The 13,384-nt window shown below is 37.1% G+C and overlaps 1 protein-coding gene across 1 annotated transcript in view; it reads left to right on the top strand.

The window, feature by feature from the left end:
• Nucleotides 1–13,384, top strand: part of LOC131433664 (uridine-cytidine kinase-like 1) — a 126,202-nt gene that overhangs the window by 43,199 nt on the left and 69,619 nt on the right. Inside the window, exon 2 of the mRNA XM_058600176.1 lies at nucleotides 12,941–13,266. Within this exon, the coding sequence (XP_058456159.1) occupies nucleotides 12,941–13,266 (326 nt within the window). The remainder of the gene's footprint in view (nucleotides 1–12,940; nucleotides 13,267–13,384) is intronic.

Below are 13,384 nucleotides of genomic sequence, written 5' to 3' on the forward strand. Positions count from 1 at the left end.
AATGAAAATTTGATTTTTCCCGTTCCAAGTTTTTTCACGCGCCCAATATGCCCTATCTGCTCTCCAATTTTCTTTCCTTTGGCATAATCGTCGCATAGAAAATATTGAATACTTCAACTTTACCGAGTCATAACTTTGTTGTTAGTCAACCGATCTTCAAAATTTGTTCACCATTGGAAAGGTACTACTTCCACAAATACATTATTGGTTGTCTACCCAAAGTTATAATGAAAACTGTAGATAGATGACCTAAGAAAAGATGAGACTTTTTACTATGATCGTAAATATCTCGAAATTCAAAGCGATGACCTATATATTTTTATACATCATTCGATTGCTAGTGATACCAGCTACAATTTTCGCTTAACTACCTTTCCTGCACAATCAAAAGAAAACATTAAACAATCGATGAATTTATAAATATATATGAATTTTTCAATTTTTTTTCACATGTTTGTATATAACTCAAAAATTAAAGCGATGACATGTACATTTTTTTGATTCAGAATATTGGAATCATTACCAGAAACAATGTATTGATGATCAATATTATATATCCGTTCAAAGAATCTCAAGAAATTTGGTACAAATACATAGAATTTCTATTATTGGGAAAATTTTGCCAAAAAAAAAAAAACAAATCAAAACTGAAATTTTATGACATAAATTTTTTTATTATTTTAGTTGGAAATTTATTATGAACAAAATTTACAAAAAAACTGAAACTTGGATTTCACTTAAAATCTTAAAAAATTTGGTAAATATACCTAAACTTTAAAAATAATAATGTTTTTGTATTGGACAAAAGATCTAAACAATTTTTATGCACAACCCAAACGGAATTATTAACTACTAAAATTAGGTTTTGCCTTTCTCTATAGAAAGGTATTAGAATTGCTGGAAAAACCGACTTTCGAACGGAGCCTCGGAGACCCATAGTGTTATATACCATTCGACTCAGTTCGACGAGATCGGAAAATGTCTGTGTGTGTGTGTGTGTGTGTGTGTGTGTATGTATGTGTGTGCACTTTTAGAAGATATTTGAACGCGCTCAATTTTCTCAGAGATGGCTGAACCGATTTTAACAAACTTGGGCTCGTTTGAAAGCTACTGTCGGGCCATTGATCAAGTTCGAAGATCAAATGGCTGTGACTTTTAGTTTCGGAGATATGATTGTATAAGTGACGTAACCGACAAAAGGCGTTGAATTTGAACGCGCTCAATTTTCTCAGAGATGGCTGAACCGATTTTAACAAACTTGGGCTCGTTTGAAAGGTACTATCGGGCCTTTGATCAAGTTCGAAGATCAAATGGCTGTGACTTTTGGTTCCGGAGATATGATTGTATAAGTGACGTAACCGACAAAAAGCGTTGTATTTGAACGCGCTCAATTTTCTCAGAGATAACTGAACCGATTTTAACAAACTTGGGCTCGTTTGAAAGCTACTGTCGGGCCATTGATCAAGTTCGAAGATCAAATGGTTGTGACTTTTGGTTCCAAATATATGATGGTATAAGTGACGTAACCGACAAAACACATTGATTTTTACCGCTCTTATATATATATGGGTGCCAAAATTTTAGGATCACCTCTATTTTCGTTAAGTTCTAGTGCTCAAAAGTTTAAGCACCTCGAAAAAAGCCTTCATGCAAAATTTGACCTAAATCGGACATGCGTAAGGGGTGCTGCCCGGTGGTAAAGGTTTGACAATTTTCGACCTTGAAAAAGCACCATAGGGGGGAGTACATGAAATTTCCAAAATCGAAATTTTTTTTGATGCCGAAACTCTTAAAACTGCATGAAACATCGAAATTTAGTGTTATCCCGAAAAAAATTTTTTTTGAAAAAATCAACTTTCTGGGACTTAGAAAAATTTTCATATTTTTTCTAAGTCCCAAAAAGTCGACTTTTTCAAAAAAATTTTTTTTCGAGATAACACTAAATCTCGACGTTTCATGCAATTCTAAGCCTTTTGGCATCAAAAATTTTTTTTCGATTTCGAAAATTTCATGTACTCCCCCCTATGGTGATTTTTCAAGATATATGAAAATTCCACTAAGTGGACTAAGAAGGGTTTTTGCCTTTCTCTATAGAAAGGTATTAGAATTGCTGGAAAAACCGACTTTCGAACGGAGCCTCGGAGACCCATAGTGTTATATACCATTCGACTCAGCTCGACGAGATCGGAAAATGTCTGTGTGTGTGTGTGTATGTGTGTGTGTGTGTGTATGTATGTGCACTTTTCGAAGATATTTGAACGCGCTCAATTTTCTCAGAGATGGCTCAACCGATTTTAACAAACTTGGGCTCGTTTGAAAGCTACTGTCGGCCCATTGATCAAGTTCGAAGATCAAATGGCTGTGACTTTTGGTTCCGGAGATATGATTGTATAAGTGACGTAACCGACAAAAATCGTGCTATTTGAACGCGCTCAATTTTCTCAGAGATGGCTGAACCGATTTTAACAAACTTGGGCTCGTTTGAAAGCTACTGTCGGACCATTGATCAAGTTCGAAAATCAAATGGTTGTGAGTTTTGGTTCCGGAGATATGATTGTATAAGTGACGTAACCGACAAAAAGCGTTGTATTTGAACGCGCTCAATTTTCTCAGAGATGGCTGATCCGATTTTAACAAACTTGGGCTCGTTTGAAAGCTACTGTCGGGCCGTTGATCAAGTTCGAAGATCAAATGGTTGTGACTTTTGGTTCCAGATATATGATGGTATAAGTGACGTAACCGACAAAACACGTTGATTTTTACCGCTCTTATATATATAAGGGTGCCAAAATTTTGGGATCAACTCTATTTTCGTAAAGTTCTAGTGCTCAAAAGTTTAAGCACCTCGAAAAAAGCCTTTATGCAAAATTTGACCTAAATCGGACATGCTTAAGGGGTGCTGCCCGGTGGTAAAGGTTTGGCAATTTTCGATCTTGAAAAAGCACCATAGGGGGGAGTACATGAAATTTCCAAAATCGAAAATTTTTTTTGATGCCAAAACTCTTAAAACTGCATAAAACATCGAAATTTAGTGCCATATCAAAAAAAATTTTTTTTGAAAAAATCAACTTTCTGGGGCTTATAAAAATTTTCATATTTTTTCTAAGTCCCAAAAAGTCGATTTTTTCAAAAAAATTTTTTTTCGAGATGACACTAAATCTCGACGTTTCATGCAATTCTAAGCCTTTTGGCATCAAAAATTTTTTTTCGATTTCGAAAATTTCATGTACTCCCCCCTATGGTGATTTTTCAAGATATATGAAAACATCACTAAGTGGACTAAGAAGGCTTTTTTTAGATAAGCATCACTGTTCTCATACAAATAGGCAACGCAAATGTCAAGCACTAGTTTGGGAAAAATGATGCTGACTGTGTGACATAAACACTGAAGCATGCTTTTGTGAACTACTCGAATCAATCCGAATCAATTGGTGTCTAAAATTATTTAATAAATGTATGAAACATATTTTCATGAGACTGTTATGAAAGAAGAGAAAGGCATTATCACACCACTAGGTGGATTAAGAAGGGTTTTTTTGTTTTAGGTTTTCCGTAAAATCTCAGAAAATCGGTAGAAGATCGGAAATTTCAAAATTTCTGATATATATTGCGTATAACGTTTCTGCAAATCAAAGTGAAAATATTGGAATCCGTTTTGATTTTATCTGTTTCAAAGAGACGTAGAATTTGTTTCTATTAATAAAATAAATTTTGTGACAACACGAAAATTTTAAATTATTTCAATGGCTTTGTACAAAAAGAAATAGAACGTAAATTTATACGAATTCCATATAGTAACCCATGACCAAAGAAACCAACTAACATTAAAAAAATATTGCTTGATTTTTGTTTTACTAGCAATTGAGAACAAAAAAATATATCTTAAATTTTCCGCTATCCTAAACGACATCAATTATAATCGATAGAATATTAGAATTTAAATATTTGCATCAGCATGGTCTTTCACCAATTTTGAATAACTTTTTGTATAATCTGTTGTCCGAGAAATACATGTATTTCGCGCATGGTGATTTGTCGACAATACGATTCAGTTACATGGGTCTTCCTCAGGGCTCATGCTTAAGCCCCCTTTTATACAACTTTTACGTGAACAACATTGATGAATGTATCAACACATCTTGCACGCTAAGACAACTTGCCGACGACAGCGTTGTGTCTATTATAGGACCCAAAGCTGCCGATCTCCAAGGACCATTGCAAGATACCCTCGACAACTTATCGACATGGGCTCTTCAAATGGGTATCGAGTTCTCTACGGAGAAAACTGAGCTGGTTGTATTTTCAAGGAAGCGAGAACCAGCACAATTACAGCTTCAACTAGGGGGTGAAACCATAGCTCAGGTCTTCACATTTAAATATCTCGGGGTCTGGTTCGACTCCAAAGGCACCTGGGGATGTCACATTAGGTATCTGAAACAAAAATGCCAACAGAGAATCAATTTTCTTCGTACAATAACCGGATCATGGTGGGGTGCCCACCCAGGAGACCTGATCAGGTTATACCAAACAACGATATTGTCCGTGATGGAATACGGATGCTTTTGCTTCCGATCCGCGGCGAACACTCATTTCATCAAGCTGGAAAGAATTCAGTATCGTTGTTTGCGTATTGCCTTAGGTTGCATGCAGTCGACTCATACGATGAGTCTCGAAGTGCTCGCGGGCGTCTTACCGTTGAAAAACCGATTCTGGGATCTCTCATATCGATTGCTAATCCGATGCGACATCTTGAATCCGATGGTGATTGAAAACTTCGAAAGGCTTGTCGAGCTCAATTCTCAGACCCGTTTTATGTCCTTGTATTTTGATTACATGGCTCAGAATATTAATCCTTCTTCGTTTGTTTCCAATCGTGCTCATTTCTTGGATACTTCTGATTCTACTGTGTTTTTCGACACATCCATGAGAGAAGAAATTCGTGGATTCCCGGATCACGTGCGCCCTCAAGTGGCCCCAAATATTTTTTATAATAAATTTAGAACAGTCAACTGTGAAAAGGTGTTTTACACTGACGGTTCAAACATCAACAGGTCCACAGGCTTCGGCATCTTCAATCAAAACATCACCGCTTCTCACAAACTCAATGATCCGGCTTCAGTTTACGTCGCAGAATTAGCTGCTATTCAGTACACCCTTGAGATCATTGAAACCTTGCCCAAAGACCATTACTTCATTGTCACGGACAGTCTAAGCTCAATAGAAGCTCTTCGGGCAATGAAGCCAGGAAAGTATCCTCCATATTTCCTGGGGAAAATACGGGAACACTTGCGAACTTTATCTGAACGGTCATATTTAATATCGTTAGTCTGGGTCCCTTCGCATTGTTCCATTCCAGGCAATGAAAAGGCAGACTCATTGGCTAAGGTGGGCGCATTAGAAGGTGATATTTATGAAAGACCAATCTGCTTCAATGAATTTTTCAGTATCTCTCGTCAGAAAACTCGAAAGTTGGCAAACTTCATGGAGCAATGGCGAACTGGGACGATGGCTACATTCCATTATCCCTAGGGTATCGACGAAACCTTGGTTCAGGGGGATGGACGTGAGTCGCGATTTCATTCGTGTTATGTCGCGGCTCATGTCAAATCACTACACCTTCAACGCACATCTCCGGCGTGTTGGGCTTGCGGAGAGCGGTCTCTGCACCTGTGTCGACGGTTATCAGGACATCGAGCATGTCGTGTGGTCGTGCGTAGAGTATCGTGACGCCAGGTCGAAGCTACTGGAATCCCTTAGGGCCCGAGGTAGACCGCCTGAGGTTCCGGTTCGGGATGTGTTGGCGAGTCGGGATAGTTTATATATGCTTCTCATATACCAGTACCTTAAACACATTGATATACAAGTGTAATGTGTTATCCCTCGCTCAGAAAGTATAAACTCCACCTACAGGTTCGACACTAACATCCACCCGATTCTCTCGATCCCCGTCCCTGTCCACCATCTTCATTGGAACTAACAAGATCTTTTTTTGTCACTAACTTTTTCGTTACCCCTTCCCTGTCTCTTCACCATCTCGATGGCAACTAATTAGATCTTTATCGTTTTCAAACATTTTGTTCCCACATCCCCTTTTTACCCCGTTTCCACAATATTTACTTTTTTTTTCATTCTCTTCCGTAACATCACCATCATCGTCCACGGAAGGCCGCCCCAGTCGAAAACCAGCATGCGGGCCACCCGCCGGGCCTTCGTAGCCTGGGGGTGTTTCCCGCGGACCCACACGGACCGAAGGATGCGGCCAACATGGATCTTCGCCAACGGCATATGGAAGACCCTCATGCGATATTCAATTCACCGGCCACTACCGATAGCTTCTCGAGAATCCGCTACCGCTACATTACATAATGATACTATTCTAGTTTCAAGTTAGTCGTAATTAAGATTAGTAAATACCCTTGGCATCTTAGAGCTTAAGCAGTGTGCCTTAAAATTATACTATAATATTGAATAAAAAAAAAAAAAGAATTTAAATATCACAAACTTAGAATTATTTCGGAATGTATAGAATTCGAAAATTATTCGAATTTTCTATTAGTAAACAATTTAGAAAAAGTAGAATTCTGAATTTAGCACAAAAATCATACGAAATTAAGTAAAACTTGTTTTTATCCACCTAGTTGTGTAATGATGCCTTTCTCATATCTCTCTTATTCTCATATAAAAATGTATTCTTCAAACAGTTTTGTTTGATTTTTGAAAAACATGAAAGCTAGTGCATGAACTAGTGTAACCTACAAATTGAAACAGTTCTCAAATCGGTTAGGCCATATTTCTCAGTGAAGTGAGTTCCACTATTTCAGGCACTTATGAAACTGGAATCGCCCCAAATATTGCCTTTGCGATTAGCACCTACCAACCAATCTATTCGCAGCTTACAGTTGTCTTCGTCTCGAAAAACAACCTCTTCGTTTGAATGCTTTTTACTGAATGTAACCCTGCATCTATGTTATCAGAACTAATGGCTCAAGTGGCATGTTCCCCTAGTTATTTGGAGATTCGTGCCTTGCGTAGCTTCTCATCAACTTCCTGATGGGAAGGGAAGGATAAAAGGAACATGGAAGGGAATTGAGAATTGGGTGAGGTGGGAAAACAGCACAAATCATAAAGAAATAAGTCGTCCTGCATCCCCGAAAGGATGCTGAACGATCTGCAGGTGCCAAAATGCACGGTTGATCCTCCAACCACCGAGAGGCGTTAGAGATTTTACAAAAGCGACACCATTCTGCATTCCCCGAAGAATGCAGAACGATTTCTTCCCGAATATGCACTTGAATTAATTTGACACTTTAGAAGACAAAAATACCTTATATAGCTAATAAATGACTGATACGAATATTTTTCTATGAAAAAATCCAATGTATGAACATAATTTAAAAAATTTTTAAAAAATATTTCCTCCGCCTTTTTTTATAAACATGCTCGAAAATATTTTTTGTCAAATACAAGAAACGGTTTTTTTGTCGTGAATACGACTTACTTTACTATGGGGTGCCTTTTCAAAATTTACCCTCTGATAAGAGTGATAAGTTTTTGATCGTGAATATCTATTGTTGTATCTAATGAATCAACATAATTCTTGCGACATGCCAATCAGAACGCGTTCTAAGGAAGAGAACAAAATATCTGCTGCTGTACAACAAATCGTCCGGGAAAAATGTTCCGAAAAGTGGTGAATATCGCAGTGAGTTCCTCAATTTGGTCCTTGTGAATGCTAGAAACGAATCCCTACAACATATTGATAGTTTCTTTCAATGAATTATGCAAATCCGAAATGATATATTCGACATTAAAATTCTGTATGTGGCTATTTTTATAGCCGTTAGGACCGCCCATTAGTGAAAAAGCTACAAACGAAATCACATAAAAGGAAATCTCTTAACAAAAATTCAATCAGTTTGGATTCTATCGCCACTGCGAGCAGATGTGTTTTGTGTCGTCTGCACAATTAGTTTCGCTTTCGACAAAAGCGATTACGTCACAGCTGCCAGTCATTAGCATTGGTGAAAAAACAACGGTGGAGAGCATTGCACAAAATCAGCCGTTCTAATGGCTCTAAAAGTTTTCTAAAGAACTATTAGGATTTGTTGTTCGCAAATCGTAGGGAAATATCCTCAGTTCACTGCATATCTAGAACAGTTTGGTTAGATTTGTGCACATTTCGCTGTGTGAAACTCACAGTAAACGAGATCAAGTGAAGCCTTCTTTGTTTTTGCGACAAATGTTCCAGAGTTTAATGTCGTAGAGAATTACGCAATTTGACCTTTCTGAATACTAGAAACGAGTCCCTTCAGCATATTGATAGTTTGTTTCAATAAATTATGCAAATCTGAAATGAAATAATCAACATTAAAATTCTGAAAGCGGCTATTTTTATAGCCGTTAGGACCGCCCCCAACGAAATCAGGTAGAAACAAGCCTCTCAACAAAAAGTGAAGCCTTCTTTGTTTTTGCGAAAAATGTGCAAAGGGGAATGCTTGCATAATTCATACAATTGATCAACTAATTGATATTCGGAAGTGTTAAGGAACATGTCAGTTGTTTTCGTATTCACGACATCCAGTTATGTCTCTGACATTACCCACCCGCCTTTTTTCGTTTTCCTCAATGTTAGATATAGCAGTTTAAAAATAATCTGTTTTTGAACTAGTTTTGCTCATAACTTCGGTTCAGAAAACGCTACCTGAACACGCCAGTTTTAACAAACTCTAAAAGATGTTCAAAGATACCTATACGAAAAGAGAAAAATATAAATGCTAGAGCAAAAAATCTGATTTTTTTGAGGAACACCCTAAGTTGCTCTTTAAAAATAGCTGTAACACTAAAACCGTTGCAGATACTACTATGATGTCCTCAGCAAAGCTGCTCGATATAAGTTTATCTACAGTTTTGCCGAAAAATGCAGTCCTCTATCTCAATACACCCGGAAAATAAGTTTCGGATCACCAATATAATAAGAGCCACCCTAATACCATGTACATCGACATATGGTTTATCTTCACTGATCATTTGTTTTGAAGACATCATAGCCCTAAAGTATAAGGTTAAGCCACAAAGCCCCCTAAATTGTGGATCCGGACCACTGTGCAATGCAATTTAACTCGGAAATTTTAAAATTTCCGATCTTTTATCTATTTTTTGAGATTCTACGGCAAACCTACATCAAAACCAGAATTTTAGTAGTTATCAAATGCGTTTGTGTTGTGCATAAAAATTGTTTAGATCGTTTGTCCAATACAAAAATATTTTAAGAGTTTTAGGTTATTTACTAAAAATTTTAAAATTTTCAGTGAAATCCAAGTTTCAGTTTTTTTTGTAAATTTTGTTTATATTAAATTTCCAACTAAAATAATAAAAAAAATATATGTCATAAAATTAAAAAGTTTTGATTTCATTTTGTTTGGCAAAATTTTCCCAATAACACAAATTCTCTGTATTTGTACCAAATTTCTTGAGATTCTTTGAACGGATATGTAATTTTGATCATCAATACATTGTTTCTGGTAACGATTTCAATATTTTGAATCAAAAAAATGTACATGTCATCGCTTTAATTTTTGAGTTATATACAAACATGTGAAAAAAAATGAAAAATTCATATATATTTATAAATTCATCGATTTCTCAATGCTTTCTTCTGATTGTGTAGGAATGGTAACTGAGCGAAAATTGTAGCTGGTATCACTAGCAATCGAATGATGTATAAAAATATATAGGTCATCGCTTTGAATTTCGAGATATTTAAGATCATAGTAAAAAGTCTCATTTTTTCTTAGGTCATCTATCTACAGTTTTCATTATAACTTTGGGTAGATAACCCTATTTTTCGGTTTTTTTAGTGCATTTTATTTCTGGAAGTATTACCTTTCCAATGGTGAACAAATTTTGAAGATCGGTTGACTAACAACAAAGTTATGAATCGGTAAAGTTGAAGTTCTCAATATCCGATTCGCGATGCAGGTGCCGCATGAATGCAGATAGGGCACGTTTTGAGCTCGAAAAAAAAATTGGAACGGGAAAAATCTGATTTTCATTAGTTTTTCCTAAAAGATTGCCAATAATGATATAGTTAAAATAATCTACAAACTTCACAAAATTCGAGGGTGAAAAATTTATCGCTCAAAGTTACCGTTTCAACTTTTTCTGAGGCTTGGTGCTTCGCGTAACTTTTTTAGGCTTGGTATTAGGAGTGTTAAATGTAACTGGGAGATAAATTGTTCCTGAAACTTTTAATTCTTCTCCATTTGCGGTTTTAAGACACACCTCGGAAAAAAATATTTGTAATTTGTACTTGTCAATCAGTTTGAGAGCGCCCACTTAGATGGGTTCTGCTATCTAGTAAGTCTATAGGCGGATTTTCAAAAATTGTAATTTCTACGAACGGTCTATTATCAGTTTTGAGATGAACAATATTTGCAATAATCTCGTATTTAGATGAATGGACATAATCAGTTGGTTTTTACTTTTCCAAACCAAAGGCTTGAAAAGCATCTAACTTTGATTGGCCCCCGGGGACAGTCTTCGCCGCTATTTTTCGCAAATGAGCACGATTTCGTATCTACGTTGTGGAACCTACATTTTTGACAATACTTGTGCCTAGGACGATCACACTCACGAGCATGATGCCCTTTTAGACAACAATTATAGCATATGTCATCCTTAGGCTGCTGGTAATTATCCAATAATATTTTAAAACCTCTTTGGGAATCCTGTGCTTCATCCTGCCCTACGTTTTTATTCTGGTTGTTATTTTCCACATCCGAAAATTACCGCGCGTGTTGGAGTTAAAAAAGTTTCGCGATCTATACTGTTCATTCTTCGACTTCTTTTTTTATTTACGGTTTAGCTCCGGTATTGAGCTCATTTACTTGCGCGAATTTCACTCGTGAATGATCGCTCGTAGCTGGGTGATATTTGTACCAGTACCATCCAACCGTCGACCATTTTTTCAAATCTGCTAAATTATCGATTTCGGAAGACACCGCATGTGCCTTGTAATCCGCGCGCATATTTCTAAGGACAATTTCAAATTTCTTTCGCTCGGTCATAGGTTTTGTGAGAGAATTAAAGATTCTAGGCCTAACAACTAGCATAACTTATGTAAAGTGACGTCAACATTTCTTATGTCTATTACTTGCGCTTTTCATTGGGGTCTCTGTCTCCGGAAACTCCTGAGCAATATGTTCTGTACGGGATCGTATCAAGCTCTTTTCTGGGACTGCTCTCTGATCGATCGCTGTTGAACACGGGATGGTGAAGATGCTCCGCAACTATTTCGGATGTCAAGGTGGTTAAGGTGCTTCAAAATGGCGAACGGAACTGTCGTCTCAGTGTAATGAACTCCCACCTAATCGAACGACTATACGTTGGCATAGTCGCACTGGTATCAAACTGTGGCTACTCGATACTGCCGGAACAATTCTCTTCGATTTGTGGAATAATGCTGTCTGAAGCCCGAAACAAAAAGATCCACCATAATCGAAGTCAGGCATTGCAAAAGAGGGGAGATAGGATCTGAGCTAAAAAATAACGTTTTGTGCAAAGTCCAAAATAAACCAATTGTAACCGATGGTTACACAGTATAACACCAAATGTGATTACACATTCCAACCCACCTCTTTGCTGTGACGGGTGACTCGAAATGTAATTGAGACAAATATTTCACGACCATTTTATATTTTATCTTGCATGGACTACACGCCTCTATGGTTACTAGATTTTGACGTCTCTGATTTTTCACACTCTGTGTACACCAGTTTCTGGGAGGTTATGTACCTTTCATATAGACGAAAGTGGGAAGCTAACTGTTTCTTCGGTATTACTTTCGAGTATAACATTCTGCACTTAATGTATGTAACTATATCATTAAAACAACTTTTTAAACTTAAACTTCTCGGTAAGCACACCGACTGTGTTGCCCTGTTGAACTTTATCTGCACTATCTGAACTATCTAACACCCAACTCTTTCCATCAGTGGGTTTTTAACCTCCTAACTTTTTACAAGCCAAGCTCGCGATTTTAAGTCGAAAGTTCATCCGATATTCTCCCGAAGTTTGGCCAAAAAGTCAAGACCATTGTTACTATGCTATCGACGGTGACTAGTACCCATGGAAATATTATTGTTTCTTCAATGACGTTGCGCTGAATAGTACCCGGAAATGTCTTTTGTTTCTACAACAAAATTTGTACAACAAATTTGGGGTTACGTTGATATGTTGATGTGAGGCTTGCTTGGCGAGTTAAATTCACGACTATTACTACCTACTTTTCTACAATGCTGACAAATTCAATGGAAAATTTGGCGAGTTGGTGTAGCTTTTGTAAAATCTCTAAATCCTCTCGGGGTTTGGAGGATTTATTAAATGTTCATTTTGGCACCTGAAAATCGTTCGAGGATGCAGAACGATTTGTTTCGTTTTGTTTCGTGCTGTTTTCCCACTTCACCCACTTAAAAGTTTTCTTCTAAGCTCCTTTTATCCCTTCCTTTTCGCCAGGAAAATGATGAGAAGACACGGTAAGGCCCAAATCTCCGAATAACCAGGGGATTGTGTCACTTGAGTCAATTAGTTTTGATTTCTGATACCTCGAAGTCTTCGTCGCGGTTACTGGAAATGTAAACACCAGTAATTAAATTTCAACTTTGATATTCGTTATTGCCACATATTTCAGAAAACTAATTTTGAATTATTTGTGGTCATGTTATACAACTGAAATTCATAAATTTGCTGATCATATGGTCGATGGCATGCAGCAAGAATTATGTTGGTACGTTAGATACAACAAAAGAATTTCAAACGTGTCTCCCTCCCAGAGGGTAAATTCTGGAAACGCGCTCCGTAGTAAAATATTCCCTCAACAAATCACTTTGCATTCAATTGTAGTACGGAAGTTTATGAAATTATGTTCAATTTTTACTTGCAGTGATTCTACAGAGCACAAAGATTATAGTAACGATCATTTCACTGATGGTATTTCCATAACTTACGACGGTGTTAAAAAAGTGGATATATTGGCAGAATGTTGTCCTGCATCGCCTACTACGATACCTGTAAAAACAAATCGCTCAAACTCTTCTGGATCCCAGATACGCTCTCCGAAGCCAAGACGACAGCGGACTTCATCGGTTAATCAAAATACGATAAATTCAAATGAAGCAATTATACGATCCAACAATCGCACCATCTATACAGCGGGCAGACCTCCTTGGTACAATTGTGCTGGACAACAAGTGGAACCATTCGTGATAGGTAAATAAATCAAATTTTCTCTGAAATTAAAAAAATACGTCTACTTAATTCATGTGCAACGCTTCACGTACAGAAATGTGGTCCAGTTTTGAACACTTACGGAACAGTGGATTTTGTT

This window comes from Malaya genurostris, chromosome 3 (assembly GCF_030247185.1).
Source record: "Malaya genurostris strain Urasoe2022 chromosome 3, Malgen_1.1, whole genome shotgun sequence".
Taxonomy (NCBI): Eukaryota; Metazoa; Arthropoda; class Insecta; order Diptera; family Culicidae; genus Malaya; species Malaya genurostris.